Raw genomic sequence first — 27649 nt, forward strand, 5'->3', positions numbered from 1 at the left:
TGCTGTGTGTTCTTGTGAGATGCATGTTAATGTCTCTACCTCCGGATGAGGAGACTGAGGTGCAGGAAGATGAGGTTCCCTGTGAGGAAGCAGCAGAGCAGAGTCAGGGGAGGAGCCCACTATCCTTCCCATGCTCCCCCTCCCAGGCCCACCCCTTCAGCTTCTCTGGACCTGGCACTTCCCTTCCACCTCCCCAAAGCCAAAGAGGCTGAGCCTCTGCTCCAAGGTCACCCAGCTTGGCCTGGGAGGAGCTCAGACTTGAACCCGGGCCTCTTGGCTTCTGGCCTTCTTCACCACTCTGGCCAGCAGGCTGGGCCTGTTCCCTGGGTGAGTCATGCCCCTGGACTTTGGCCTCCTTGTCACTAGCTCTGTGGCCTGAAGTTTAGAGAGAGGGCCTTTCCAAGGAAGAGGAGTACCCCTCACAGCACAGGGTGTCTCAAGCCATTCATTATTCCACTCCCTGCTCTGGAGTGTGCGGTGACAGCAAGCCCTAGACCCTCTGCTTCCCACCAATCTCTAAATAGTGTGACAGAAACAGCTTCAGTGACAGCCCTCCCTCCACTGCTCCTTCTGCCCCCTGCCTAGATACACAGCTACGTTAAATGAGAAATGGGGGCAGGGGGTGTTTGGAGAGGTGGCATTTCAGGTTATCTCTGTGCCCAGGCAGCTTCCTCCCGGCACTTCTCTCCCCCAGCACGGGTTACCCAGGCAGAAGGCCACAGCACCGCCCCTCATGGTGTCCAGGGACCAAGGTCACACCCAGAGTCCTGTGTGCCTCCACCTCCTCCTGGGGCCAGTGGTGTTTGTCACTGGGGCAACGTGTGGCTGTGCCTGGCTCTGGCAGTGCTGGGGTGACATTCATGCCCTGTGAGCTGTGACGCCTCTGCAGGCAGAGGACAGCACCACTCAGGCTGGCGACAGTGGTGGGGGAGGGGTGTGGGTGGGCAGACTGTCACCTGTCCCAAGCAGTCAGGGAGGTGACATGTCACATACCCATCCCAACAATCCGTAGGGAGACCTCAGGGAAGGGGCTTGGTTATGCCCAGCCTCGGGTTCTGGTGGATGGAGGGAGGTCTGTGCCTTCCCCCCAGGTAGAAAAAGAGGCTTGTCTCGTGGGGATGTGTGCAGCTGTTTGCTAGGCTGTGTGTGACAGTTTCTCTGTGCCTCCCACACCCTCTCTGGCATTGGAGGTGCCTGGTTGTATGATAGTCCTGTGAGAGATGACCACCTGGAGACCTGTCTGACTGAGGTGTTAGATGTGACCATCTCATACTTAGAGGGAAGCGACAGGTTATGTGCCCAGCTCATCTGTTAGGAGGGTTGTCACAGACTTGTGTACCTGTCTTTCTGGCTGTTGCATGTGTGAGAGATGTCACCATGTGCCCATCTCGTGCTTCTGTGGGGGGTGATGTGTGATTTTCTTCTGCTGTTGGGAAGACAGTAACGTGGTAGCTCATGGTAGCCCGTCTCTCACCCTAAAGAGACAACATGTTGCCCAGGGGTGGGGTGCTAGCTGTTGGTGGGGCCTCCCTAGGCAGACCACATGGCCCCAAAGGGCCAGCCAGAGGAAGCACTAGAGGCCCTGAGCATAGGTCAAAGTGTGTGTGTGGAGGGGTGTCTTAGTGTCTCATGACCTATCTTCTGACCCAGGTGCCAACCCTTGGGACTGTTCCCCAGGAGGAAGGACCCAGTGTTTTTCAGACCGCGAGCAATGGGGGCCTCTGGGGCCGGGGCAGGTGTGTGCCTGTGAAGGTGTGGCATCAGGCAGAATTTGCACGGGGGGCTGTGTCCCCATGGGCCTGGGGACCCTATTCGCTGCCTCTTCTGCCCCTGAAACTGTTAAACTAATTAAGGCTGTGGAGCCGCTCGGCGCGGGCCGGGAGCTCAGGTAGTCGATTAGTGCGCCGCGGAGGATATTGGATTTCTGAACCGCAAGTCAGCACTATTCGGGCCTGTTATCTCCAAGGCTGGAGGGTCAGCAGGCGGGAGGCCGGCGTGGCCGCCCTCGCCCAGCACGGCCTCCCCCTGCCCTCACCTAGCCCTTCCCCCGGCCCACCCTGTCTTTGCCTCATCCGTTTTTTTCAGGTTCCTGTGGGACAGTCTAGTCCCTGGTTGTCCCTTTCCACTGCCATCTCCATCAGTGCCCTCCCCTGCATGCTGGTGACCCCCTCCTGCTGCCTCTCCCCCTCAGGTCTTTCTGGTCCCCTCCCATTCTGTGCCTGACCCGTATACCTGCCTGCAGCCTCTGCCTAGGTCTCAGCCCACTGCCCTTGGCACCTGCCTCCCAACCGGTCCCCCACTGTCCCTTACCACTAGTCTCTGTCCCCCTTTTTGTGTCTGTGTGTGTCTGTCTCTCAGTTTCTCTCGGTCTTGTGTCTCTGTCTCCCTATGTGTCTGTCTCTCTCTTTTCCTTTCTCCCTCTGGCTCTCCCTCTCTTGCTCTCTCTCTCTCTCTCTCTCTCTCTCTCTCTCTCTCTCTCTCTCTTGTGTGGTCTCTGCTGGTGTCTGCAACCAGAACAAATCTCCCCCAGCCAACACCCCCTGAACAAGGAGGCCAGAGCAGCTAATGGGAAACATGTGATTCTGCCTTGCGCCTGGAGCACCGTGAAGGGAGCCTTGGTCCCAGCCCGGCCCTGCTCCCCCTTGCTGCATTCCCCCACCACACTGCCCTCCGCCTCCCCCAGCCTGAGCGGGCACAGTCACAACTTCCCTGGTCATTTGTGTTGGTGGGGGCTGGTGTTTATCAACTGGGGAGTACCAGGTTGTGCAGGAGCTGGGGGCAGCTCTGCTCCGTAGGTCTCCCCACCCCTGGGGGCAGGCAGACCCCATGCAGACTCCCCGGACCCGCCACCATATGCAGGAGAACAGGGCCAAGATGAGCTGAGCTGTGGGGACCTGGATGGGGGGCAGTGGTCCACCTCCACTGGAGGGCTCTGGAGCCACCCAAATTTCCATCTCTTCTGCCCTCCCAGGCCTCTGGGGAGCCGCAGAGGTGGGGGCTCCCCAAGGGCTTGGGAGCTGCCAGGCTGCATTTCTGTGCCCACCCAACCACAGGGAAGGGGGGACAGATCAGAGGAGGGAGGCTCTGGCAGGTTGGAATTCTCCTTCTCTGCCTGTGGATAAATTGTCCCTAATCCAGGCTTGGGGAGTTGTCTGGCTCCCACAGAGAGAGGAGAGAGAGAGAGAGAGAGAGAGAGAGAGAGAGAGAGAGAGAGAGAAAGCAGAAGATAGGGAGGGAGGGAGGAGGGAAGCAGGCACATATAAACACAGTGACACAGACACACATACTGTCTCACAAAGGGTCTCTCCTTGCATGCACATGCACACACATCATACCGAGGTACCACACAGACACTGAGGCACCATTGTGCTGACAGGCGTACTGTGGCACACAGGCCTGTTCACACGTGTGGACGCTGGCACATGGCTATACTGGCACAGGCATACAATGACACAGCACAAGGACCCACCAACATACAGAAACACATGCAGATACACAGACACAATGATAAGGTCACACAAATCCACACACTCAGGGACACACCCACAACAAGTACATACTGACCCATAGTGAAACAGACCAACAGGGACACCGTGACCAGTCACACCATCACACCATGACCCTGAAAACCCAGAGAAAGGCAGAGGTAGAAGGGAGGCAATGCTGATCTACAGTGACACCAGTGCCCGCAGTCACAGGCCTCGAGATTGGAAACCTGCAGGGACAGCAGAGGATCAGCCGCACGCCCCCGCCCCCCACCACACACACATCCAGAGAGCTCTGAGACAGGCAGGAGCCGGTTTGGCTCCTGACACAGCTAGATACAGAGAGCCAGGCACAGTGTGTGCGCACACAGGAACAGGCACAGCCTGACCGCAGCTGGGCACACCTGTCACACACAGACACAGGCGCTTATGCTTGAGTCTCACAAGCATACAAACACAGGCTCAGCTAGATGCACACACAAAGGTGAACAGAATAGAAATTCAGACAGTGCACATACCCACCTGTGTAACTGAAGACACCGATCCCACTTGGCCTAGCATACACATGTGCACACACACCACATCTGAGCAGACACGGTCCCATACATGTAGACCCTTAAGCATGCAGAAATACAGGGAAGCATACAGACAGGCTAAGTAGACCCAGAACCCACATACAGGTGTATTTACCCAGACAATGAGACATTCACCAACATGCATTTATACAGACGGAATCTCTGTCACACACACATAAATTCCCAGGCAACCAAGACCTATAAGCAGTTCATGAGGCCTGGATCCCAGATCCCCTGGGGGCTCTAGTACAGACCTCGAGACAAATGGGTTGGAAGCAGGGACATGGTGAAGAAGGCCATGGTTATTATAGAAAACAAGAGACACCACCAGTTGCTGATGGTGCATGGGCACCCTCGTGGAAATCTACACCCACCATCGCCCTGAACAGCAGCTCTCTTGCCTGCATTGTGGGCAAGGTCTTGGCACGTATAGCTTCTTCAGATTGCTCCTCTCTATCCATAGATTTTTCTTTTTTTGGAGGGGGGGCATTTACTGGGGATTGAACTCAGGGGCACTCAGCCACGGAGCTACATCCCAACCCTATTTTGTATTTTGTTAGAGACAGGGTCTCACTGAGTTGCTTAGTGCCTTGCTTTTGCTGGGTCTGGCTTTGAACTCATGATCCTCCAGCCTCAACCTCCCGAGCCACTGGGATTATGGGCATGTGCCACTGCGCCTGGCTTATCCATAAGATCTTTTTTTTTTTTTTTTTTTTTTTTTTTTTTAAGAGGAGAGAGAGAGAGAGAGAGAGAGGGAGGAGAGAATGAATTTATTTTTAATATTTATTTTTTAGTTCTCGGCGGACACAACATCTTTTTGTTTTGTATGTGGTGCTGAGGATCGAACCCGGGCCGCACGCATGCCAGGCCAGCGCGCTACCGCTTGCTTGAGCCATATCCCCAGCCCTCCATAAGATCTTATTCTCCCCATTTTAGAGATGAAAAAATGGAGAACCAAAGAGGTTGCTGCCTGGAGAAGTTGAGCCAAGATCTATCTAACTCCCTAAGACCAGGTTCTCCCCAGCCATGGTGTGTGTACACGTGTGTGCGTGTAAGCACCAAAACATACAAAGACCTTTCTGACTGGAGCTGGGGTTTCACAACTCCCCCCTGAGATGAGGTTAGAGCTGGATTGAACCCCATCTAGGACAGCCTCCTGGCTCAAAATCCCTGTGCGCCCTGCTCCCTGGCTGGGTCACCTGCATCCATGCTCATACCTGCTCTGCTGTGTTTGCTTCCACAGATGGGAGCTTGCCTGATTGTCTATCCATTGGCCTGGATTCCAGAGCCCGCCCAGCTGAGCTTGTGCAGAGGACCCCGGGTGAGAGGTGACACTCAGGCCTCCAAGAAGACCACTCTGGGGACACTGGCAAAGATAGGCCTTTCCTGCTGAGCCAGGCCTATCTGCACAGCCTGCTCAGGTAACCATGTTCCTGTGCCACCCCCCAGGAAGTGGGGGTCAGGGACTTGCTTTCCAGTCCAAAAGGGATCCCCTCCTAGCTTAGGCAACAAAGAGACCCTTTAAATAAAGTCAAGAGATATTAACCCAGCTTACTCAAACTCCCCTTATCCAGAAAGGGGAACTGAGGCTCATGGATATACAGTGAGTCCCTGGAGTCCTTCCTGCCTTCTAACCTGAGGACTCTTTTGCTGTGCCTTGATGACCTGAAAGGACTGGGAGGAGAAAGGGGTTTTGACAGTGACCGAGACTCAGGGCAGAGGTGGAAACCAACAGTGCCTGATGTGTGCAGCTGACCCCCACCCCCCAGGACACCTTTCTACTGGATTCTGTGGAAGCAAAGAGCAGGGAGGCCAAGGTGAGGTGCTAGGAGGCCCTGGGTAATCCAGGTGTGCTAGGATGCCCTCAGAAGACTGGGAGGGGACGGGGGCAGTGGTAGAACCCGCCTCCCTACTCCTGGGCCAAGTTAGCCCACCCAGGCCTGGGCCAGGTGGGGCTGCCCTACCCTGCAAAGGCAACTCCCTAAACTGACACATGAAGCCTTTGGGCTCCAGGAAACTCTCTAGAGCTCAGCCTGCTGGGGACCCCACCCAACTTCCACAGGAGCATTCCTGGGGCCTGAGGTCTGGGGGTGGGGCCTCCTGGAGTTGGAAGGGTGGGGAGGCCCTGAGAGGATGCGAGGCTGTGTGTACCGGGGGGCTGTAAATTTGCTGGCACTCAGACTTGTGTGCAAGCAGGTGTGTGCATTGGGCTGTCCTTAGGTGCTCATGGTTATGTGTGCACGGGTTATGTAAATCAACTAAGCTAATGGGGAGACGTTCTAGGACTTTGTAAGTGGTACCCTGGAGTGGTGAGCATGTGGGATGCAGGTTAGGTTCTGGGTGGGCATGGGCATGTTGTGTGTGCCACACTGAGTGTTGACATATGTACACAAGTTCCTAGTACACTCTGGAGAGATGTGTAGACAAGATCTGAGTACTTTGTGGTGGAGAGGTGTGTGCTCAGGGTTCTGGGTGCACGCTTGGGTGGTGTGTGCACGTGGCTCCATTTGGAGGTGGGCCGGGCAAGCCTTGAGCTGAGCTGGGCTCAGCAGTGCCCAGCCTTGTGGCCAAATCGCTGAAGTCACTTCCTTTCCAGCAGTGACTTTCCAGGAGGAGGAGTTCTTCAGACCTGGGCGGGAGGGGCGGGGCGAATGGGGTGCTCTCCGGGGAGGGCTGTGGGAGGGGGTGAGAGGTGGGGGGAGGGCCTGGTGGGGTTGGAGGAGGGAGTCCTCTGGGAGACAGAAGGAAGACAAGGACGGGAGTCTGGAAGGGCCAAGGGCAGGAGGGGATGGGGGCGGAGCAGGGCGGGAAGCACAGTCCCTGGGTGACCTCGAAGGGAGGAAGGGAGGGCCGCCAGCAGGGTGACCCTCAGGTCCAGCAAGAGCTGGCAGTGGCGCCTACACACCTGGCACTCAGGGCAGGGGGCTGGCAGGGGGGCGGTTTGGGGGCAGACCTGCTTGCCAGGTGCCCCACTCTGGACAGGAAGGGGGTGGGCGAGGGCTGCACAAAGGAGCTCTGTGTGGCCAGGGTGTGCTGTGCTGTGGGGGGGCCCTGATGGCTCTGGGGCGGAGTGGGGGGGGGTGTTGGCGCTGGGCTGGACCAGCTCCCCTTGGGGGCATCAGTGGCTCTAAGGGGACACCTAGTGGCAAGGGAAGGTAGTGCATTGGATGACTACTGTGGGAGGTGGTACAGGAAGCTAGGAAGAAGGTAGATTAGAAGTCAACAGTTAGAATTTATAGTTAGGACTAGGACAGTTAGAGGAGGCAGGCTGAGAGGGAGCTGAATCCCTGAACAGCAAAGTAGTTTAGTTTAGAGGAGCTCAATGAAACTAAAGTCAAGTTCTGGCATAATTGACATGGCTGTTTGTCTTTAAGGATATAACATGACCTCTCTGTGCCTACCTTTAGAACCAAATAAGATGCCATTATTATTTCCATCATTGTTACTTTTGTTATGATTCTGGGCTGGAATCAGGTTGGAAGAGCTTCAGGTTGGATCGGCAGGTGGGGGGCTGAAGGGAAGGAGACTGAGAGGGGTGCTGCCTCATTCCTGAGGGAGATGAGCCTGAGAGGTGAGGCCCTGGGAGGGAAAAAGAGGCAATGGGAAAGGTCTTGGGGCTCAGGACAGCAGTGATAGCCCCTGTGATACAGTGTATTTCACTGCCAAGAGGATGTCCCTGGGTCCACGGACCAGGCTGGGAGGGGAAAGGGAGGGGAGTGCATAAGGCTGGAGAGAGAGGGTCATGAGGCCGGAAGTGAGTGCTGGGGCTGGCAGCCGGGCTCCCCTGGGGAGGCTGTGAGTGGGGGAGGGGAGGAGGGTGGGGAAGGGGTGGGGTGGTCACAGCCACAGCGGGGAGGGTGGGGCTAGGGACTCAAGGATGTGGGCTGGCGCTTCCCGGCACTGTGCAGCAGGTTGGGGCCCCCAGCCCCCTCCCAGCGGCTGGCGTCCCTGTGGGCAAGCTCAGACACACTGACCCAGAAGCAGACAAGGCAGACAGAAGGACCCTTTCGACTTTGTTCACAGACCAGGGCTGGGTAGTACCCTTGGGAGGGGGCCAGGAGAAGACTGCCTGCTGGGGTGTGGCGGGGAGGGGAGCCAGCTGCTTGAGCCTCAGATCCCAGAGGCTGCAAAAAGAGCAGTGGACAGTCAGGAGGACGTGGCCAAAGGTCTTCACGGGTGGGTGGAACAGAAGCAGCCACTGGAGAGGAGGTTTGTCTCTGCTGCCAAGATCACACCCTCAGGCCCCAAGTGGGAGGTCTGCAGAGCCCCACCCGTGGTAAGGGAGGGATAGTGGCTGTTGGTAGGTATCTCAGACAGGGCATCAGAGCCAAGGACCAACCATACTGTTGGAAATTGGAAATTCCATTGTCTGAGCCCTTTTCCCCACTTTGGGAGGCTGTTACCCACAGTTCTTCCTGCAAGAGCAGCAGTGCTCCAAGTCCTAGGAGCAGAGAGAGCCTGACCTGGGAGGGGCCAGGTCTACCGCCCAGGAGAGCAGAGTCCTGAGCGAGCCTGAGGGTAGGATAGTGAGGAGCAGCTGAAGCCTGGGACCTGCAGGGAGGGAAGGAACAGTGGGCAGAGGGGTGGTTCACCTGGATAAACAACAAAGGGGCCCTTCAGATGCCATTTTGTAGCCTTGGGCAGAGTCTTCTGTTTCCTCATCTATAAAATGGGAAGGCATGAGATGGCAATAGGACAGTGTACCCACTGGGGCAGCTGATTAAAAATACAGATTCCCAGATGTCCCTCAGATGTGTGAGTCAGACTCCCCTGGACTAGGGCCTGGGTATCTGGAATGTTACACAGCTCCCCCAGGCCCAGGGTTTGAAAGCCAATGGCTTAGATAATTTGAAGGTTCCTCCCAGCCTTAAATTAGACCGTGGCTCTAGAAGGAGCTTTTCCAGGAGTGGCTGGAGGAGAGCTGCAGGAGCCTGGAGTGGAAGGAGGCTTTTGCCTTAGGCAAAATTAGGAAGCCTCCTCTTGAGCAGCTGTGTGACTGCAGGCAAGTTTCACAACTGCTCTGGGCCTGTTTCCTCTATAAGGTGGGGATAATAAACCTTGCATGCCTCCCAGGTTGCTGTGAAGATTCAGTGGATCGTGTATGTGGAGGTGCCTTGTAGGTTGCACATTGCTGCCCTCCAAAAGGGAACAGAGGGGTGTTCCTTTTCACACCATCCTGTTCCTAAGTCAGCTCTTCAATCTGCTGATGGGGTGACAGCACTGGATAATATGGCAGCAACTGAGAATCTGCATGTGTCTATAGGGGATGGGTCCAGGGGATTCAAAGCTGGGTCAAAGCCAAACACTAGGCAGTGATAAGTGTCAGTCTTTATGACCCTTTCAGCGATCAGGGGCCATTCAGCTCCCTAAGATCCTAGCTCCCCGGGATCAGCCCAGTCCTGAGTCCCCAAGGCTTCCTTGGGAGTCAGACTTGCGTGGATGTAAATCCCAGCTCTGCCATGATCAGCTCAGGGAGTTAGTTGGTAAATATTTATGTAGCATCCATAGCCCAGGCCCTGGGGTCAGAGGATACAATGGTAAACAAGACAGATGTGATCCCTGCCCCTGAAGAGCCCACACTCTCCGGGGAGACACACTAAACAGCCAGTCACACAAGTAATTGATTACAGTTGTGATAAATGCTATGAAGGTGAAATAGATAGGGGCTGAACAGAGGCCAGAGGTAGGATGGAGCATCAGAGAGTCTCTCTGAGGAAGTGGAGAAGGGAGTCGGAGAATGTCCCTTTCCACGTTCTTGTCTCTGTCCCTTTGCCAGCATCCTTCTTAGGTCACACTTTTGGGTCCGGAGAAGAATAAGAAAGAGCCTCCTGGGAAAAGGCAGGGTTGGTTGCTTATTCTGTGAGCTTCATTTGTTAGCAGATACCTTTTTGGCCACTCCGTGGGCCATGTGTGATTCTGGATGTTGGGAGATTCCTGCAACACTGAGTAGGACAGCTAACTTTGCCCTGCAGGAGTTTAACACCTACAGTGGATGGTTTCTGTAAAAATGATCATATTGATCACAGTTGTGAAGGGGATGGGACAAGATCATCTAAATAAATTGCTTGGCCCACCCTTGGCCACAGAGAAAGTGTCCCAGAAGTAGGGGATTTTGTGGTTGACTCCCCAGTGATCACTCAACCTCTGACCTCATGCAGTCTTCATTTTTTTTTTTTTGCAACTCTTATCACACTAATCATGAAATCACTTATGATTATCTGATCAATGTCTGTCTGCCCAGTCCTTGTGCAAGGTAGGCATTCCATAAATAATGGGTGTCTGAATGAAAGGTGTTACTTCAACTGTGAGCCTTCATTTTTTTTTTCATCTGCAAAATGTGGTTGTTAATAGCTCAGTACCTGGCGCACAGTAGGTGCTTACTAAACCTGAGCTGAGATGGTCCTTTCCAGGCGCTGTCCACGGCCCGAGGCCGGGGCTCAAGCAGAAAGTGCTCCACAGTACCCACAGCTGATAGCCAGCAACGGGCAAAGCCCCCAGGCACGGGGGTCCTCTCTCTCCCAGGTCAGCCGGGTGTACACACTGGAGGGGGTGCTGAAGGAACGGGGGTGGCATCTGGAGGAGGCTGGGCCAGTGAGTGGGCAGGTGGGAAGGGTTGAGTGTGGCCACCAGTCACATGGGGGATTCAGATCTCCTGTCGCCTCTCTTGTTGCCCACAGAGATCTCCAGTGTGACAGCCCAGGCGGCAGAGCCGAGGGTGAGTGGCCAGGGTTCTTCTTTGAGTCCTAAGGGTTGGGGTTGGAATGAGGAGAGCCATACCTGCAATAAGATATTAAGTTTGATCTGGAGTGGTGGCCGCCTCCTGCTAATGGGCTTCCTTAGCCCATAGCCAGGGTGGAGAAGGGCGTCAGTTGTCCATATTTGTGATTGGGGCCCGTGAGGGGTTCACTATGCACAGGTGGTTTGGGAAAGGCTGGGGATCTGCAGGGAGACTGGGCTTAGGGGCAGGGACTTGAGCTTGGTAAGGGGGCTGAGACCTTGGGGAGGGGACCCAGGGACTCATTGGGATAGGGGAAGCCCATGTTCAATAAGGGATCTCCTGCCTGTCCTGCCCAGCAGGTCCTGGTCCCGGCTTCTCGCACCCTCATGTCAGCCCCGGCCCCGCCCGGAGGCCCGCGGAGGACAAGGTCAGGATGCGTGTGAAGCCCCAGGGCCTGGTGGTGACTTCCAGTGCCGTGTGCAGCTCTCCTGACTACCTCCGGGAGCCCAAGTACTACCCCGGTGGCCCCCCCACCCCCCGGCCCTTGCTTCCCACCCGGCCCCCTGCCAGTCCACCCGACAAGGCCTTCTCTACCCACACTTTCTCCGAGAACCCACGCCCACCCCCACGTCGGGACCCTAGCACCCGGCGCCCACCAGTCCTTGCCAAGGGAGACGACCCGCTGCCCCCAAGGGCAGCCCGGCCGGTCTCCCAGGCCCGCTGCCCCACACCAGCCGGAGACAGCAGCAGCTCCTGTCACCGCTGGGATAACGGGCGGGTGAACCTGCGTCCAGTGGTGCAGCTGATTGACATCATGAAGGACCTGACACGACTCTCCCAGGACCTGCAGCACAGCGGTGTGCATCTGGACTGTGGTGGGCTGCGGCTGAGCCGCCCCCCTGCCCCACCACCCGGCGATCTACAGTACAGCTTCTTCTCCTCGCCCAGCCTGGCCAACAGCATCCGCAGCCCCGAGGAACGTGCCACTTCTCATGCCAAATCGGAGCGGCCTGGCCATCCCCTCTATGAGCCTGAGCCTGAGCCTAGGGATAGTCCCCAGCCTGGCCAAGGCCACAGTCCTGGGGCCACGGCTGCCACCACTGGTCTGCCCCCAGAGCCTGAGCCAGATGGTCCTGATTACTCAGAACTCGCTGACGCTGACATCCTCAGCGAGCTGGCCTCCCTTACCTGCCCTGAGGCCCAGCTGCTGGAGGCCCAGGCCCTCGAGCCACCATCTCCTGAGCCAGAGCCTCAGCTTCTGGATCCCCAGCCCCGCTTCCTGGACCCACAGGCACTAGAGCCACTCGGGGAAACTTTGGAGCTGCCACCCCTGCAACCTCTTGCTGATCCTCTGGGGCTGCCAGGCCTGGCTCTACAGGCCCTGGATACCCTGCCTGACTCCCTGGAATCACAGCTGCTTGACCCCCAGGCCCTTGACCCCTTGCCTAAGTTGCTGGATGTCCCAGGTCGCCGTCTGGAGGCCCAGCAGCCCCTGGGGCACTGCCCACTGGCTGAGCCCTTGCGCCTGGACTTGTGCTCACCCCATGGTCCCCCAGGGCCTGAGGGCCATCCTAAGTATGCCTTGCGGCGCACCGATAGGCCAAAGATCCTGTGTCGCCGGCGGAAAGCCGGACGGGGGCGTAAGGCAGATGCTGGACCTGAGGGCCGCCTACTCCCCCTTCCTATGCCCACAGGACTGGCAGCTGCCCTGGTTGAGCCCCCACCACCACCACCTCCACCACCTCCCACCCTGCCAGGCCCAGGCCCAGTCTCAGAGCTGGAGCCAGAATCTTCCCAGACCCCTATGGTCCCTACCCGCAAAGGCAAGTGCCGGGGTGTGCGGCGAATGGTGGTGAAGATGGCTAAGATCCCTGTGTCTCTGGGGCGACGGAACAAGACCACATACAAAGTGTCATCCTTGAGTAGCAGCCTGAGCGTGGAGGGCAAGGAGCTGGGCCTCCGTGTGTCAGCAGAGCCCACTCCATTGCTCAAGATGAAGAATAATGGGCGGAATGTGGTGGTGGTTTTCCCACCAGGTGAGATGCCCATTATTCTCAAACGAAAGCGTGGCCGCCCTCCTAAGAACTTGCTGCTGGGTCCCGGCAAGCCCAAAGAACCAGCAGTGGTGGCAACTGAGGCAGCCACTGTGGCGGCAGCCACGATGGCCATACCAGAGGTGAAGAAGCGGCGGCGGCGGAAGCAGAAGCTGGCATCTCCCCAGCCATCCTATGCAGCGGACGCCAATGACAGTAAGGCCGAGTACTCGGACGTCCTCGCCAAACTGGCCTTCCTGAACCGCCAGAGCCAGTGTGCTGGGCGGTGCTCCCCGCCCCGCTGCTGGACACCCAGTGAACCGGAGTCGGTGCACCAGGCCCCTGACACCCAAAGCATCTCCCACTTTCTGCATCGTGTGCAGGGCTTCCGGCGGCGTGGGGGCAAAACAGGAGGTTTTGGTGGCCGGGGTGGGGGCCATGCAGCCAAGGCAGCCCGATGCTCCTTCAGTGACTTCTTCGAGGGCATTGGCAAGAAAAAGAAGGTGGTGGCAGTGACAACTGCTGGGGTCGGGGGTCCCGGCCTCACTGAGTTGGGGCACCCACGCAAACGGGGCCGGGGGGAAGTGGACGCAGTGACTGGGAAGCCCAAGCGTAAGAGGCGGTCCCGGAAGAATGGGACTCTGTTCCCAGAGCAGGTGCCCAGTGGCCCAGGCTTTGGGGAGGCGGGTGCTGAGTGGGCTGGGGACAAGGGTGGTGGCTGGGCCCCTCACCACGGGCATCCAGGTGGGCAAGCTGGTCGAAACTGTGGTTTTCAAGGGACCGAGGCCCGGGCCTTTGCCTCCACTGGGCTGGAGAGTGGGGCTTCCGGCCGAGGCAGCTACTATGGCACGGGCGCACCCTCAGGCCAGACTGAGCTCAGCCAGGAGCGCCAAAACCTCTTCACCGGCTATTTTCGCTCGCTGCTCGATTCGGATGACTCCTCTGACCTATTGGACTTTGCCCTCTCAGCCTCTCGCCCGGAGTCCCGGAAGGCATCAGGCACCTACGCGGGGCCTCCCACCAGTGCCCTGCCTGCCCAGCGGGGCCTGTCCACTTTCCCCAGCCGGGGAGCCAAGGCCAGCCCAGTGACAGTGGGCAGCAGTGGGACTGGGGCAGACCCCTCCTTCCAGCCTGTTCTGCCCACTCGCCAGACCTTCCCACCAGGACGGGCAGCGAGCTACGGTATAACCCCAGCCACTTCAGACTGCCGGGCAGCTGAGACCTTCCCAAAGCTGGCTCCCCCGCCGTCCGCTATGGCCCGTTCTCCTACAACCCACCCGCCCACCAACACCTACCCTGCCCAGTACAGTGGCTATGGGGCTGGACAAAGCGTATTCGCCCCAGCTAAGCCCTTTACAGGGCAGGACTGTGCTAACAGTAAGGACTGCAGCTTTGCCTATGGCAGTGGCAATAGCCTTCCTGCCTCACCCAGCAGTGCCCATAGTGCTGGCTATGCCCCACCGCCTACTGGGGGCCCTTGCCTGCCGCCCAGCAAGGCCTCCTTCTTCAACAGCTCTGAGGGGACCCCCTTTTCTGGATCAGCCCCCACACCCCTGCGCTGTGACAGCCGGGCCAGCACGGTCTCGCCCGGTGGCTACATGGTTCCCAAGGGCACCACAGCTTCTGCCACCTCCGCAGCCTCTGCCGCCTCTTCCTCCTCTTCTTCCTTTCAGCCCTCGCCTGAGAACTGTCGGCAGTTTGCGGGGGCTTCTCAGTGGCCTTTCCGGCAGGGCTATGGAGGCCTGGACTGGGCCTCAGAAGCCTTTAGTCAGCTCTACAATCCCAGTTTTGACTGCCACGTCAGTGAGCCCAACGTGATCCTGGACATCTCCAACTACACGCCGCAGAAGGTGAAGCAGCAGACAGCCGTGTCTGAGACTTTCTCCGAGTCGTCCTCCGACAGCACCCAGTTCAATCAGCCCGTTGGTGGTGGTTTTCGTCGTGCCAACAGTGAGGCCTCGAGCAGCGAGGGCCAGTCGAGCCTATCCAGCCTGGAGAAACTGATGATGGACTGGAACGAGGCGTCCTCTGCCCCTGGCTACAACTGGAACCAGAGCGTCCTCTTCCAGAGCAGCTCCAAACCTGGCCGTGGACGACGGAAGAAGGTAGACCTGTTCGAAGCCTCACATCTGGGCTTCTCGACATCTGCCTCGGCCGCTGCCTCAGGCTACCCATCTAAACGGAGCACCGGGCCCCGGCAGCCCCGGGGTGGTCGGGGTGGCGGGGCCTGCTCAGCCAAGAAGGAGCGAGGTGGTGCAGCAGCCAAAGCCAAGTTCATCCCCAAGCCACAGCCGGTCAACCCGCTGTTCCAGGACAGCCCAGACCTTGGCTTGGACTACTACAGTGGGGACAGCAGCATGTCACCACTGCCCTCACAGTCGAGGGCCTTCAGTGTGGGAGAGCGAGACCCCTGTGACTTCATGGGACCCTATTCCATGAACCCATCCACGCCTTCTGATGGTACCTTCGGCCAAGGTTTTCACTGCGACTCACCCAGCTTGGGTGCTCCTGAGCTTGACGGCAAGCATTTCCCACCACTGGCCCACCCACCCACAGTGTTCGATACTGGCCTGCAGAAGGCATATTCACCCACCTGCTCACCCACACTGGGCTTCAAGGAAGAGCTGCGGCCGCCGCCCACAAAGCTGGCTGCCTGTGAGCCCCTCAAGCATGGGCTCCAGGGGGCCAGCCTGGGCCATGCAGCTGCGGCCCAGGCCCACCTGAGCTGCCGGGACCTGCCACTAGGCCAACCTCACTACGATTCCCCCAGTTGCAAGGGCACAGCCTATTGGTACCCACCAGGCTCAGCTGCCCGTAGCCCACCATATGAAGGCAAGGTGGGTACAGGGCTGCTGGCTGACTTCCTGGGCAGGACGGAGGCCGCATGCCTCAGTGCCCCACACCTGGCTAGCCCACCAGCCACGCCCAAGGCCGACAAGGAGCCACTGGAGATGGCCCGGCCACCTGGTCCACCCCGTGGCCCTGCCGCAACCGCTGCTGGCTATGGCTGTCCACTCCTTAGTGACTTGACCCTGTCCCCTGTGCCGAGGGACTCGCTGCTGCCCCTGCAGGACACCGCCTACAGGTATCCAGGCTTTATGCCGCAGGCGCATCCTGGCCTGGGTGGGGGCCCCAAGAGCAGCTTCCTGGGGCCCATGGCGGAACCTCACCCTGAGGACACATTCACCGTCACCTCCCTGTAGTGCCAACTGAAGTGCCGACTGGACCGAGAGGTTTTGTTCCTGGGTGAGTCTGGGGATGTGGGTACAGTGGGCAAAGTCCTGGTGGGGTGGAGAGGAGGAAGGTGTTAAAGCCTGGGTTTGGGGAAGAGCTACAGAGGTGAGCAGGATACATTTGTAGGATTTAAACGTAAGACTGGGAACCCAAAGCAGGAAGAAAGGATTCAGCATTAGAGGTTGTGAATAGTCTTGGGGAGGAGACAGAGTGCTTGGGTGGGGAAGCCATTGGGACACTCAGTGGGTACTAGCAATTGGAGAACCATAGGCTGGATAAGATCACCTCGTTTGGTTTGTCAGTCATTTATTTTCCTCATTCTCTCATGGCCTTGAGCAAGAACGCACCACTTCGCTTATGGCGGGGTGGCAGGGGTGAAGGGAGAAGCAGGTCAGACAATCATCCAGAGGCAATCCAGAGTTCCAGTACTGCTGGACACCCTCATTGACTATATTGATTCCAAGACACAACATGGCCAGGGCCAAGGCCAGAGTGTGGCCAGAACATCTTATTCACACACTCTACAAGGACTTCACAGAATGACCCAAAGGATCTTCTCTTGACTGCCCCAGAGTAGCCTCAAAGATGGTTTCTTAACCTCTTTGATCTGAGGTAGGCTCTGTGTGGTTAGGGCATGTGGGGGAGGGATCCAGCAATGGACATGGGCAATGTAGTCCCATTGTCCCCAAGAACTCACAATCAAAGGGTCTATCTCCAAATATGTCTTCACCCTAGAAAAGTTAGTCCCTTTTCTTCAGCCAAGTATTTCTCCAAGGGTCAAGTATCCTGAGATTTAGATCTGATGTTTCTAAGAAAGAAAAGACACAAAAATACCCCCAAAATGATCAAAGGGAATAGTTAAGGTTAAAGGAATCATTTTCTTGAAGAGCAACCTGTTCCAGAATATAACCACACTGGTCCTACTTTGGGACAACAGATCTGTCACAGAATTGGTCAAGATGTGGTAATTGGCAGTGGGATGGACTGAGTGGTGTCTGAGACCCTTGATCTTTACCTCTGCTGCCCCAAAGCCTCCTGGGAGTTTGTTTCTCTTCTTGGAGGTGCACTAACAGGGCTACTGGAAAAACCTATCCCTCCTCTGGAGAAGTGATTCAAGGCCAGGGTGACTCAGGGTCCTGAAGTAATGTCAGCGGAAACTTACTACACCTTCTCTGTTAGACCCCAGCTGCCCTGGTGCCTGAGGGTAGTGTAGGGCAACACATAGGAGCCAGGAGTCCTGAGGGAGAACAAATCTCAGATTGGCTATGAGCTCCCTCCAGGGCCTTGTCCAAGCTTTTGCCCTTCTCTGGCCTCTGTTTCCCCATCTGTTGAAGGAAGTTGACTTTAATAATCTCTTAGGTTCTTGTAGCTCTACATGGCAGACACAATAGACCAAACTTTTTTTTTTTTCCTCCCTTTTTTGGCAACATACTTTCTTTCCTTATGAAGCCAGGCCAAGATTAAAATGGCCTTCCATTCCCCATGCGTCTCATTGCAAGCAACAGAGCTGCAGATCTGAAGCAGACCAGGGAGAAGCTGCTTAGGGTTTAAAATGTCAGACTCTTGATCCTTCTCACTGGAGGGGAGATGTCTCATGGATAATCCAGAAATGTGAAATAATCCAAAAACTGTTTCTCCCAGGCTCTGGGTGGGAAAATGAGCGGGTGGGGATTTGGGCAGGCCACAGCTTAGTGAAATACATAATGGAACCACCCAGTGAGGCCTGAACACAGGAGGAACTGGGATGCCATCCAGCTCCACATTCTGGCCCCGCTCTGTCCTCAAACTGATGCATGCAGTTGTTCTTGAGACATCTATGCAGCCAGGCATTGGGACAGCACACTGAACACCACAGATGAAGCACCTGGTCCTCAGGATGCTTCCAGTTTAGAGGGAAAGACATTAAGCGGGATGACACTGAGCACTGGATAGTTCAAGTGGTGGGAAGGACTGTGCAAGAGAAGGAAAGCTGTGGGCTGTGACAGCCTGTCACAGGCTGACCCTATCTTATAGCTGCTTCATGAAAGGATGGGGGGGTTAGACAGCTAGATGGAGAGCATTCTGGACAGAGGAAACAGCAGTGTGTACAGCCTGGAGGAGGAAGAGGCTCAGCTCTGAGGAACCAAGGGGAAGACAAATGAAGCTGAACAGGGAGACGAGGCAGGCAGGGCCAGGTCTGCTGGCTCAGGGTGGTGTCTGTCTGTCTCTCTCTCTCTCTCTTTTTTTTTTTTTTTTTTTTTTTTTTTTTGGTACTGGGGATTGAACCCAGGGGCACTTAACCACTAAGCCACATCCCCATCCCTGGCCCTTTTTATATTTTATTTAAAGATAAGGACTCACTAAGTTGCTTAGGACCTTGCTAAATTGCTGAGGATGGCTTTGAACTCTCCATCCTCTTGTCTTAGCCTCCCAAGCTGCTGGGATTACAAGCATGCACCACTGTTCCTGGCTGGTCTCCCTTATTAAAGATGGTGCACAGGCTCCCCCATCGAGGGCAGCTCTCCATTGCCAGTTAAAGTCATGATGAGAATGAGGAAGGGTTTGGGATATAGGACCAGAGTGGTGAGGAAGGAGAATTAATAGATGGAGTCACATTGTCAACAGAAAGCCTAAGCTGAGAAGACAATGACACACTCACTCACCAACAGGCAGTGAGCAGTTTTGACACTGGCACTGGGGAAGCAGTCATTCCCCTTAGCTGTGCATCTTGAGCCCCTCCATGCTCATTCAGTGCCATGCGCTGGGGAGACAAAGCAGACATGGCCCCATCCTTGGGTTCAGCAGCCATGCCAGCAAGCAAAAATAAGTACATTCACAAAGGCTGGGGCTGGAGATACAGCACATTTGGTAGAGTGCTTGCCTCACACAAGGCCCGGGATTCAATCCCCAACATCACCACAAAAAAAAAAAAAACATGAAGAACCTTAGAACACCTGGTAGGAAGTGGCAGGTGCCCAGGTGCAGGGAGGGATGAAGAGTGTGACCAAGCAGCTCAGTATTAGGTCAGAGGGTATTCCTCTGCTCACTTGGTGAGAAGAGACACATCTGTTTTGGGCCCTTTGTGTAACGTCATCCTGTGGATCCTTCACAGTAGCTTAGAAGTGCTCCCTGTCCCCATCAGAGAGTGCAGGAATAGGTACAGCAGGATCCTTGCCCAAGGGCTCCATGGTTAGTGTGTGGTAGAGCCAAATTCAAAGCATACTACTTCCCCTCCAGAGCCTGGGGACTGAGCCCTGTGCCTGCCCATTTCTGTGCCACGTCCCTGCTTCCCCATCTGATAAAGGGTGGGCCAGACTGGAGGAACCCTATTCTGCTTTCTGGGTCTGATATTTTAAATGGATTTTGAAGTCCTATGGAAGAAACTGCACTTGAGCTCGACCTTGAAAGATGGGCAGGATTTGGAGACAGGGAAGGGCAATCTAGGCAGTGAAAACTGCGCAAAGGGAGGTCACATCCCAGTGTGAGTTAGAAGATGAAAGGTCAGAGGAGAGAGTGGGGAATGTGGGGCACGACTTGGCTGAGAGCTGTGGCTGACAGGACAGAGCTGGAGTGGGTCAAGGGAGGGGGGCCGTGGGCCTGTGCAAACATCTTCTTTGGCCCCCTAGATAGAAAACAGAGCCAGACAGACTGGCTCCACATTGGGACCCTGCGAGCTGAAGATCGGCCCTGCCAGACACTGGGGACTGGTGGCAGCAAAGGAAGGGCCTCCAAGGTGTTCAGGAATCCCAAGGCCCTCTCCCCTCCCTACTCCCTTTCAGGCCTGGAACTGAGGCCAAGAGAAATGTCACAGGTCCTCCAAGGTTACACCAGCTGGGGCCTGACTGGAGCAGGAGACAGTTTCCAAGGCCACCATCCAGCCGGGGTCAGCAGGCATGCCCAGGCCTGGGCCAGGCCCCGGCTGCTCTGGGTTTTGTTTCTCGTGTCTTGAAACCTCGAGAGGTCACTTGATCTTGCCTCTGGCTCTGAGCAAGAAGCCTCACGACAGGGCTCAGCCAGTCCTGCCCTGCCTCTTCTGGGCTCCAGCTCTTCCCTTCCCACCCCCCACTCCCTGCTGCTCTCTGAGGCCATCCTTCCTCCGATCCTATCTCTTGCCTCTCCAGCCGTGCATTTAGGCCAGCCTTCTTGTTTTGAGCTCTTGTTTCCTGGAAATATCTCTTCGAGAACATACCCTCTTACACTCATCTCAGCCCCCCACATCCCAGAGCAGATCCCTGAAACTGGAGGGCAGTGCTGGGAGCCCACTGTGTTCACAGGAAGGTTCCATCCCTTACCAGCTCCGTGACCTGGTGAGTCACATCACTTCACCCAGTCCTGGCACACAGTAAGCACGAACTCAGTGGGTGGGAGATGGGGGGATAAATACCTCCCCACAGACTGACTTCTGGGGCCTCTGACCCAGTCTGCGTGGATCCCGTACCTCTGACCCTCAGGCCCACAGAGCCCGTCTCCAGCACCTGCTTCCCTCCTACAAAGGGTATTGTTTTCTGGCATGGGTTTGGGGCCTTTGGAGGGGGTTTTTTGAAATACCACCTGATTCTTTGCCTTAGCGACTGTACCTAGTCCTCCTGGGAAGAGAGGGTACACAGCATCAAGGTAAATGCTACCCCAGAGGAGTGGAGACCAGACTTAAAAATGATCCGGGTCAGCTAGGAATCCTGTCCACACAGTTATCCACACCAGGCCTCTCTCCCAACACAAATAATCTGAAACTTCCTTGTAACTTTGTAATACAGCATGATTCCCCCCCACACACACACACAGTTTTGCCTTTGTCATCATAACCTTTGCTGCCATAGTGTCCTGTGTTTGTGCTGGAAGGCAGGGGGCGTAGGTCAAATCTGTGTTCAGCATGCACCAACTAACAACCCACTCTGAGCCAAGCATTGCATCTGACTTGGAGGGTGCTGCTGAATGAGACTGGCAGAGCCCTGCCCTCATGGGGCTTGCAGCCTATAAACAGATTTATTAAAGGCCTACAGGGCAGCCAGGCATTGTAGCACATGCTTGTAATCTCTGCAACTCAGGAAGCTGAGACAGGAAGGTCACAAGGTAGAGGCCAGCCTCAGCAACTTAGCAAGACCCTATCAAAAAATAAAGGGCCAGGCATGGTGGTACATGCCTATAATCCTAGCAGCTCAGGAGTCTGAAGTAGGAAGATCACTAGTTCAAAGCCAGACTCGGCAAAAGCAAGCCACTAAGCAAGTCAGTGAGACTCTGTCCCTAAATAAAATACAAAATAGGGCTAGGGATATGGCTCAGTAGTTGAGTGCTCCTGAGTTCAATCCCAAGTACCCCTCAAAATAAGTAAAAAGGGCTGGAAATGTAACTCGGAGTTAGAGCACTTGGCTAGCATACACAAAGCCCTGGGTTCAATCCCCAGCACCATTTAAGAAAAAAAAAAAAATCTCCACCTGGGCATGGGCATCATTTTGCAGGGGAGGGACTAGAGCGCTCCCAGAACTTCACCAGGGATCACCCTCCTGAACTGTGTGAGCAGGGCAGACAGCAAGAGCTTCTTGGAGGCAAGAAATGGGTCTTGACAAATTGGAGACTTCAGAGGCTGGAGCCCCACCTCTGCCATCTGGGCTTCTGACCCACCCCACCCCCACTGGATGAGTGGGGAGTCCATTCTCCCCATTATGGCTTCCAAAGTGCTTGTTCTTCAGCATTCCTAGATGCATGGTGTCGGGAGCCCCTAAAATATTTATTGGATGAATTGATTAAAGCACATCTGCTCCTGCAACTCCACCGCTTCACACCTTTTGATTGTATCCTTCACTTTCCAGCTTCCTAGCATGGTATTCAAGGGATTCAAGCCTTCTTTCAGGGTATCCTGCCTCTTTTAGCCCCTGCCTCTTTTTCAGCCCTGGCCTCCCTCATGCGGCCTTCCTTTCTAGCCTGAGAATATCTACTCAGGACGGGGGGATATCTGAAGGGTTTTTCCTAACATGCCCTGTGTCTTTGCAGTCCCCTGGCCTGGATTGCCCACTGTGGTCTCCCACCTGTCAGTTCCTATGGTTTCACCTCCTCCAAGAAGCATTCCAGAATCCTTCCCAGGCACAATCAATCTCACGCCCTTTATGCATCCATGACAGCCCTTCTGGGAATGTCCTCACCATACCATAACTCCTGTAGGCCGGTTACTCATCTCTGTGCAACGTCCTTTCCTCAGACCAGTGTCTCGTCATGCCTGGGACGTTTCAGGTGTGTGTGTGAGTGTGCATGAACTTGAGCCAATAAAAAGCATTTCGAAATGGGAGAGCTGTAAGAGGAAAGACTGAGCTCTGGGGCATAGGTGTGGCACACATAGGTGTGTGATAGTGGGGCACAGTTCCCCACTGTCACCAGGAACTGCTCCCAAACATCAAGCCATTGATGGGTTTTAAGAGGTCTCCAAGCTCACCCACTCCCCCAGGGTTAGGGAATCACCTGAGTCCACCTGGTCATTGAAGCAATGTAAGGTGGAACCGGGCAGGCCCTTGGACATCCTCAGGTGCTCTGTACTTGTCTTTCGTGGGCCCCTGCCTCACTTGCATGTCCAGCACACATCACTGGTGACCCCTGTCTTTATATAGGACATCTCCACCTGGGATGGGGGAAAGACTGAGTGTGGCACGGGGTGTGAGCAACCCCTCCTCTCAGGATGGGTAAGGAACGGGAGGCTCTGGGAGATGAGAGGCACACACATGATCACATAAGGTGGGTGGGTGACTGAATATGAACCCATCTGGTCCCATGAGCAAATATTTTAGATCTCTGTCCAGCAGTAGGGGAAGCAGAGTGACTGGCACTTGTGACACTTCAGTGGACTCCAGACCCACCCTACTTCATTGGTATTTCTGCTTCAAGCAGTATCCTCTCTACATTTATGTGTCTCACAGGCCTGGTAGCCTGAAAGTGCTGGAGAAGTGGGTCAACCTCTGGGCAGCTGCAGTTTGCCTCGACTCTTTGTCTTTGGCACCATCTTGGTGCCTAAAAATTCCATCCATCACCTGTTTGATGCCCTTATTTTACAGACTAGAAACTGAAGCCCAGAGAGGAAAGAGCCTTGCCCTAGGTCACACAGCAGATCAGTCTCAATTCTCATGCACTCTTATTGCCTTCTGCTGTATTGTCTTAACACTGAGATTTCCTTTTGGAGGTTAGAGACCAGAATGGAGGTTAGATTTTCACTCAGACCCTGGCAGTTAGTGGGTGTGAATACATGTTTGCTATTTGCTTAAATGAATGCACAAATGTGTGCTGGTTGTGTGGGGAGAGCAGCTTTCTCAGAACAACCTGATTTTATATGTCCTCTGCAGCACTTTGAATCTATGCTCAGATGCCCTTCAGTGCCACCTATGCCCACCCCCACTGCCAGGCAGAAACCACTTAATACCCTGGCACCTCAGATGCTAAAACTGCTGGAGCATGAGAATGCAGTGGAACATGGCTCTGAGGTTCCTTATGGAGGCACTAAAAGGTTAAGTCTTACTAACAGTAGTTGGTGTCCTGGGGCCAGGTGCATGCTGGCATTGAGGGTACAGAGCTACCACACACAGGCCTCTGCCCTGGAGGAGCAGAGTAGGGAATGACAAGTGCGCTGGTAGCTATGGTAACGGGGTGGTCTAAGGAGGCGTCCTGGAGGTGTACAAGAGCTGAGCTGGACGTTGACATGCTGACCAGCCTTAGATCAGTCATCACTCTGTCATTCAGTCCACTCACAATCGTGACCCCAGCATGTGCTGGGCACTGTGCTCAGCAGTGGGTTAAGAGCCCAGTCCCTCCTGCCAAATTGGGGCTAGACCCCCCTTTCTTCCTGAGCTCCCTAGGACTTCCCGTCTCCCTGCATGAGGATGGCCTGGTTTGGGCTCTGCTTTGCTCCCCCTGCTCCATGAGCCTCTCAGAGGCCAGAGCCAGAGCTGTCTTGGTCTCTGCTTTGTCTCATGCCCAGCGCTGGGCTGCCTGGCACCTTAGCATTTGGTTCTGTTTTGTGGAGAGTTGAGCCTGGTGAGGTCTGGGTTCCACACAGCCACAGCATTCTCCCTTCATCCCCCACCAAGAGCCCCTGGGCTTTGATTCCCTCCCCACCCCCTTCCCACATTCTGCCAGAGTCTCTGGCTGGCCAAGTCCTGAAAGCTGGGAGGGCGGTGGGAGGAGGTAGGTGAGCTGAGCTGGGCGGCTTAGCAGAGGGTGAGAAAGCCTCCTGCTGCCTGGCCACGGGAAGGTTCTGGCAGGAGCCGCCTGCTGGGCTGAGATCACCATGGAGACCTGGCTTGGAGAGGGTCACTGGCAGTGGCTAAGGGCTGGTGGGGGCAGGGGGGCCAGGGATTTGTGCAGAGACTCCCAGCCTGCCCTGGGCCCTTATAGGGAGTGGGCATTGTTGGAGTTTGTCACCATGAGTGTGCTGAATGGTTTAGAGCAGCCCACCCTCAATCTCCCCTCACTTGTCACCCACAGAGATTCTTCAGCTTGGCAACTGTCCTTCAACTGCAGTAAGGCCAGCCTCTAGATGGAGATCCTTAGCTCTCTGCTGATTGTGGTACCCAGATGCCATAGTTCAGTCCCCTAATCTCTGCAATTGGTCCTGCTTATCACCCTAACTGTGGAGAGCTGACATCCAACCCCATGGCACCCTACCAGCCCCAAGAGCGCTCTTCTGCCTAACACTCCAGTTGTCATACAGCTGTCCCCCTAGCATGCACACTGCTTGCCCCTGTGAATGCCCTGTCCTTCCTTCACTGCAGACCTGCTGGCTTCACAGCCTGTGGCCCTTTGCCCTCCCACACCTCCACTTGGTACATGGCCTGATCACCAGGATGGGGTGCTGCCCCCCCCCTCTGCAGGAGCCCACCTGGTCCCTCTGGCCCTCGGGGGAGTCCTGGCAAGTCCAATCTCAGGACAAAAGTCGTCCTCGGGGCTGACTGCCCAGCAGACAGCAGCTGAGGCTGAGCAGAATGTCAATGCAGCCCTGTTGGAAAAGGAAGCCAAGAAAGTACAAGGGAGGCGAGGTTTCTGTCGCTGCCTGGCTCCTGCAGGCAGGCGTGGGGGAGGATGGGTGGCTCACAGAGGAGGCTTAGGAGGCAGTTTTAGCACCCCCAGCCCGCCCTCAATTCTGGAGGAAATAGTCACTGAGGGTGGGAGTTTCAGGGCTCTATGAGGCTGGCAGGCTAATGGCTGGAGCTGTAATGATGGAGCCTAGCCCTATCCTGGCCACTTGTCACTCACCCCAGCAGAACTGTGAATTCAGTGAGTCTAGACAGGCTGTGGGTCTGGTTAAGGAAGTTGGGGCCCCACAAACATGACTAGGAGTATCTGGGAAAAGGGGGTATGCTCATCTTCTAGTGTCTGGCGGTTCTGGGGACTGAGAACTTGGGGGTTTCTGAACTTCAGAAAGGCAGTGTTCCACCAAACACAGAGGGTATCATGTTGGGCAGTTTTGATCCCTTTGTGCAGACAACTCACCTCTAAGGAACAGAATGGCATGCACGGGGCTGGGAAGGGGTGCATTTACAAGAAATTGAAGCACCTGTTCATACCTGTGCTAGGTGAAGGCCCTCTTCCTATGTCTTTCTCCAGCCTAGGTTGGAGGAATGGCTAAACAAACTCATTGTGATATTAGGAAACAGAGGTTTGGAGAGCTCAGCTAGCTCCAGGAAAATAATAACAAGGAGTAATTAGTTCAATTTATTATACACTTGTATACTAGGTTTCCTCTGACCTAAAACCACTGAATCCTGCTAATAAACCTCTTGGGTAGCTCTAGTATCCCCTCTGTACTGATGACTAAACTGAGGCTCACAGAAATTCACTGTCTTGGGCTGGGGATGTACTTAAAACATGGGAGACCCTGGGTTTGATATCCAGCAGAGACAAAAAAAAAAAAAAAGCAAAGGAGTTCAACATCTTACCCAAGGTACTAGGACTATTAAATGATGGTGCTAGCATTTGAACTCAGCTGGTGTAACTCCAGAGCCCAAGCTCTACTGCTTGGTACTCCAGCTTTTTATGCAGCACATCCTTCACCTCTTGGTAAAGGGCTTGGGCATTTCTGTTTTAGAGATGAGGAAACTGAGCTCAAAGAAGGCCAAAAGCAGTGGGGGGGGGGGGCTGGTTTGAAGTCTCTAGGATAAGGAATAATGGCGTTAACTTCTTCTACAATCTTGTTAAGAATTCAGTGGTCCTGCCTGTAATCCCAGCAGCTCGGGAAGCTGAGACAGGAGGATCTCGAGTTCAAAGCCAGCCTCAGCAATGGCGAGGTACTAAGCAACTCACTTGAGACCCTGTCTCTAAGAAAATACAAAATTGGGCTGGGGATGTGGCTCAGTGGTTGAGTGCCCCTGAGTTCAATCCCCAGTACCAATAAAAAGAATTGAGTGGTCCCTCCAGGCTTAGTGGCACATGCCTATAATCCCAGCAACTCAGAAGGCTGAAGTGGAAGGATCACAAGTTTGAGGCCAGCCTTCACAATTTACATGCTGTCTCAAAAAATAAAAAGGGCTGGGGATATAGCTCAGTGGTAGTGCAGGCCTGGGTTCAGTCCCCAGAACCCAAAAATAAATAAGAATCAAGTAGTCTCCCTCTTAGCCTCCCAGGTCTCAGAGTTCATGGTCTGTGTCTGCCACTGACTTCTGCCTCTTGTATTTTTTGCAGCTTTCAGAAAACCAACGCCAAGACCCCTCCCAGCATCCACATCGTCCTCTGCCAGGAGCACCTGCCCCTCTGCCTCCCCGCCTCCCTGTACCCCCTACAGCCCCCCTCCCCCACCCCCAACCCATCTCTCCACGCAGAAGCCGAAGGTGAGCCCTTTCTGCACAAAACCAGCAATTGTAAATACTTTTTAAAAATGTACAAAACTTAAAAAACAAACACAGTTTTAGAAAAAGACAAAAAAAAAAAAAGAGCGAGAGAGCGAGCGTGTGCAAGAGGTTGCGAGCGGGGCCTCCAGGTGTCCAGAGCCCCTGCAAGTATGCACTGAGAAATTTATCTACAGGTCGTTTGACAAAAATGAACAATATCCTATTTATTGTATATACTGTTTTATTATAAATCGTGGATTGTATATTGCATTCTGTAAACCTGCTGTGGTCCCGTGGTGTGCAAATTCGCATGGTGGGGGGGAGGGTGAAGAACCTCTTGCGGGAGCTTTTTTTTTTTTTTTTTCTTTTTTTTTTCCTTTCTTTCTTATTTTTCACTCTTTTGGGTTTTCTCTTCTGTTGTTGTTGTTGTTTTCTGTTGGCAGGACACACCCAAAGATCCAAGTTTGTATTAAAAAGAAATGAAAAAAAGCAAAAAAAAAAAAAAAACTAACCTTGTGTCTTGTGAAAAGGGGTGAAGGGGTGCGTGAGGGTGGATGGAGTGGAAGGGACACAGCTGGAATTTGTCACCAGCCACTGATTCCCCAGAGGAGCTGAGAGCTGACCCACCTACATATGTTCTCTACCTCCGAGTTCTCCCTTCTGCCTGAGACTTGGGTCATTTTTGCACCTGGGCCCTCACATCCCACCCCAGGCCCTGGATCTCCCCTGTTTGCCTTTAGCTCTCCCATTCCACTCCTGCCCTAGGCCCTCCTCCTGCCTCTGAGCTCTCTATTCTGCTTCCTAGGACTTCTTGGCCCCTGGTCTA

The 27649-nt window shown here is 55.0% G+C and overlaps 1 protein-coding gene across 8 annotated transcripts in view; it reads left to right on the forward strand.

The window, feature by feature from the left end:
• Positions 1–27285, forward strand: part of AHDC1 (AT-hook DNA binding motif containing 1) — a 66587-nt gene extending 39302 nt beyond the window's left edge. For 5 of the 8 annotated variants that reach the window (XM_081308971.1, XM_081308968.1, XM_081308970.1 and 2 more), the window contains 5 exons: positions 5304–5481; positions 10471–10582; positions 10738–10775; positions 11138–16057; positions 26678–27285. In XM_081308971.1, coding sequence (XP_081165097.1) covers positions 11212–16014 — 4803 coding nt within the window. In that variant the 5' untranslated portion in view covers positions 5304–5481; positions 10471–10582; positions 10738–10775; positions 11138–11211 and the 3' untranslated portion in view covers positions 16015–16057; positions 26678–27285. Of the gene's footprint in view, positions 1–5303; positions 5482–10470; positions 10583–10737; positions 10776–11134; positions 16058–26677 lie in introns of all 8 variants that reach the window. The other 3 variants (XM_081308973.1, XM_081308974.1, XM_081308975.1) reach the window with 2 other exon arrangements.
• The last annotated feature ends 364 nt before the right edge of the window (positions 27286–27649 follow it).

This window comes from Spermophilus citellus (assembly GCF_964194105.1).
Source record: "Spermophilus citellus genome assembly, chromosome: 9".
NCBI classification, from domain to species: Eukaryota; Metazoa; Chordata; class Mammalia; order Rodentia; family Sciuridae; genus Spermophilus; species Spermophilus citellus.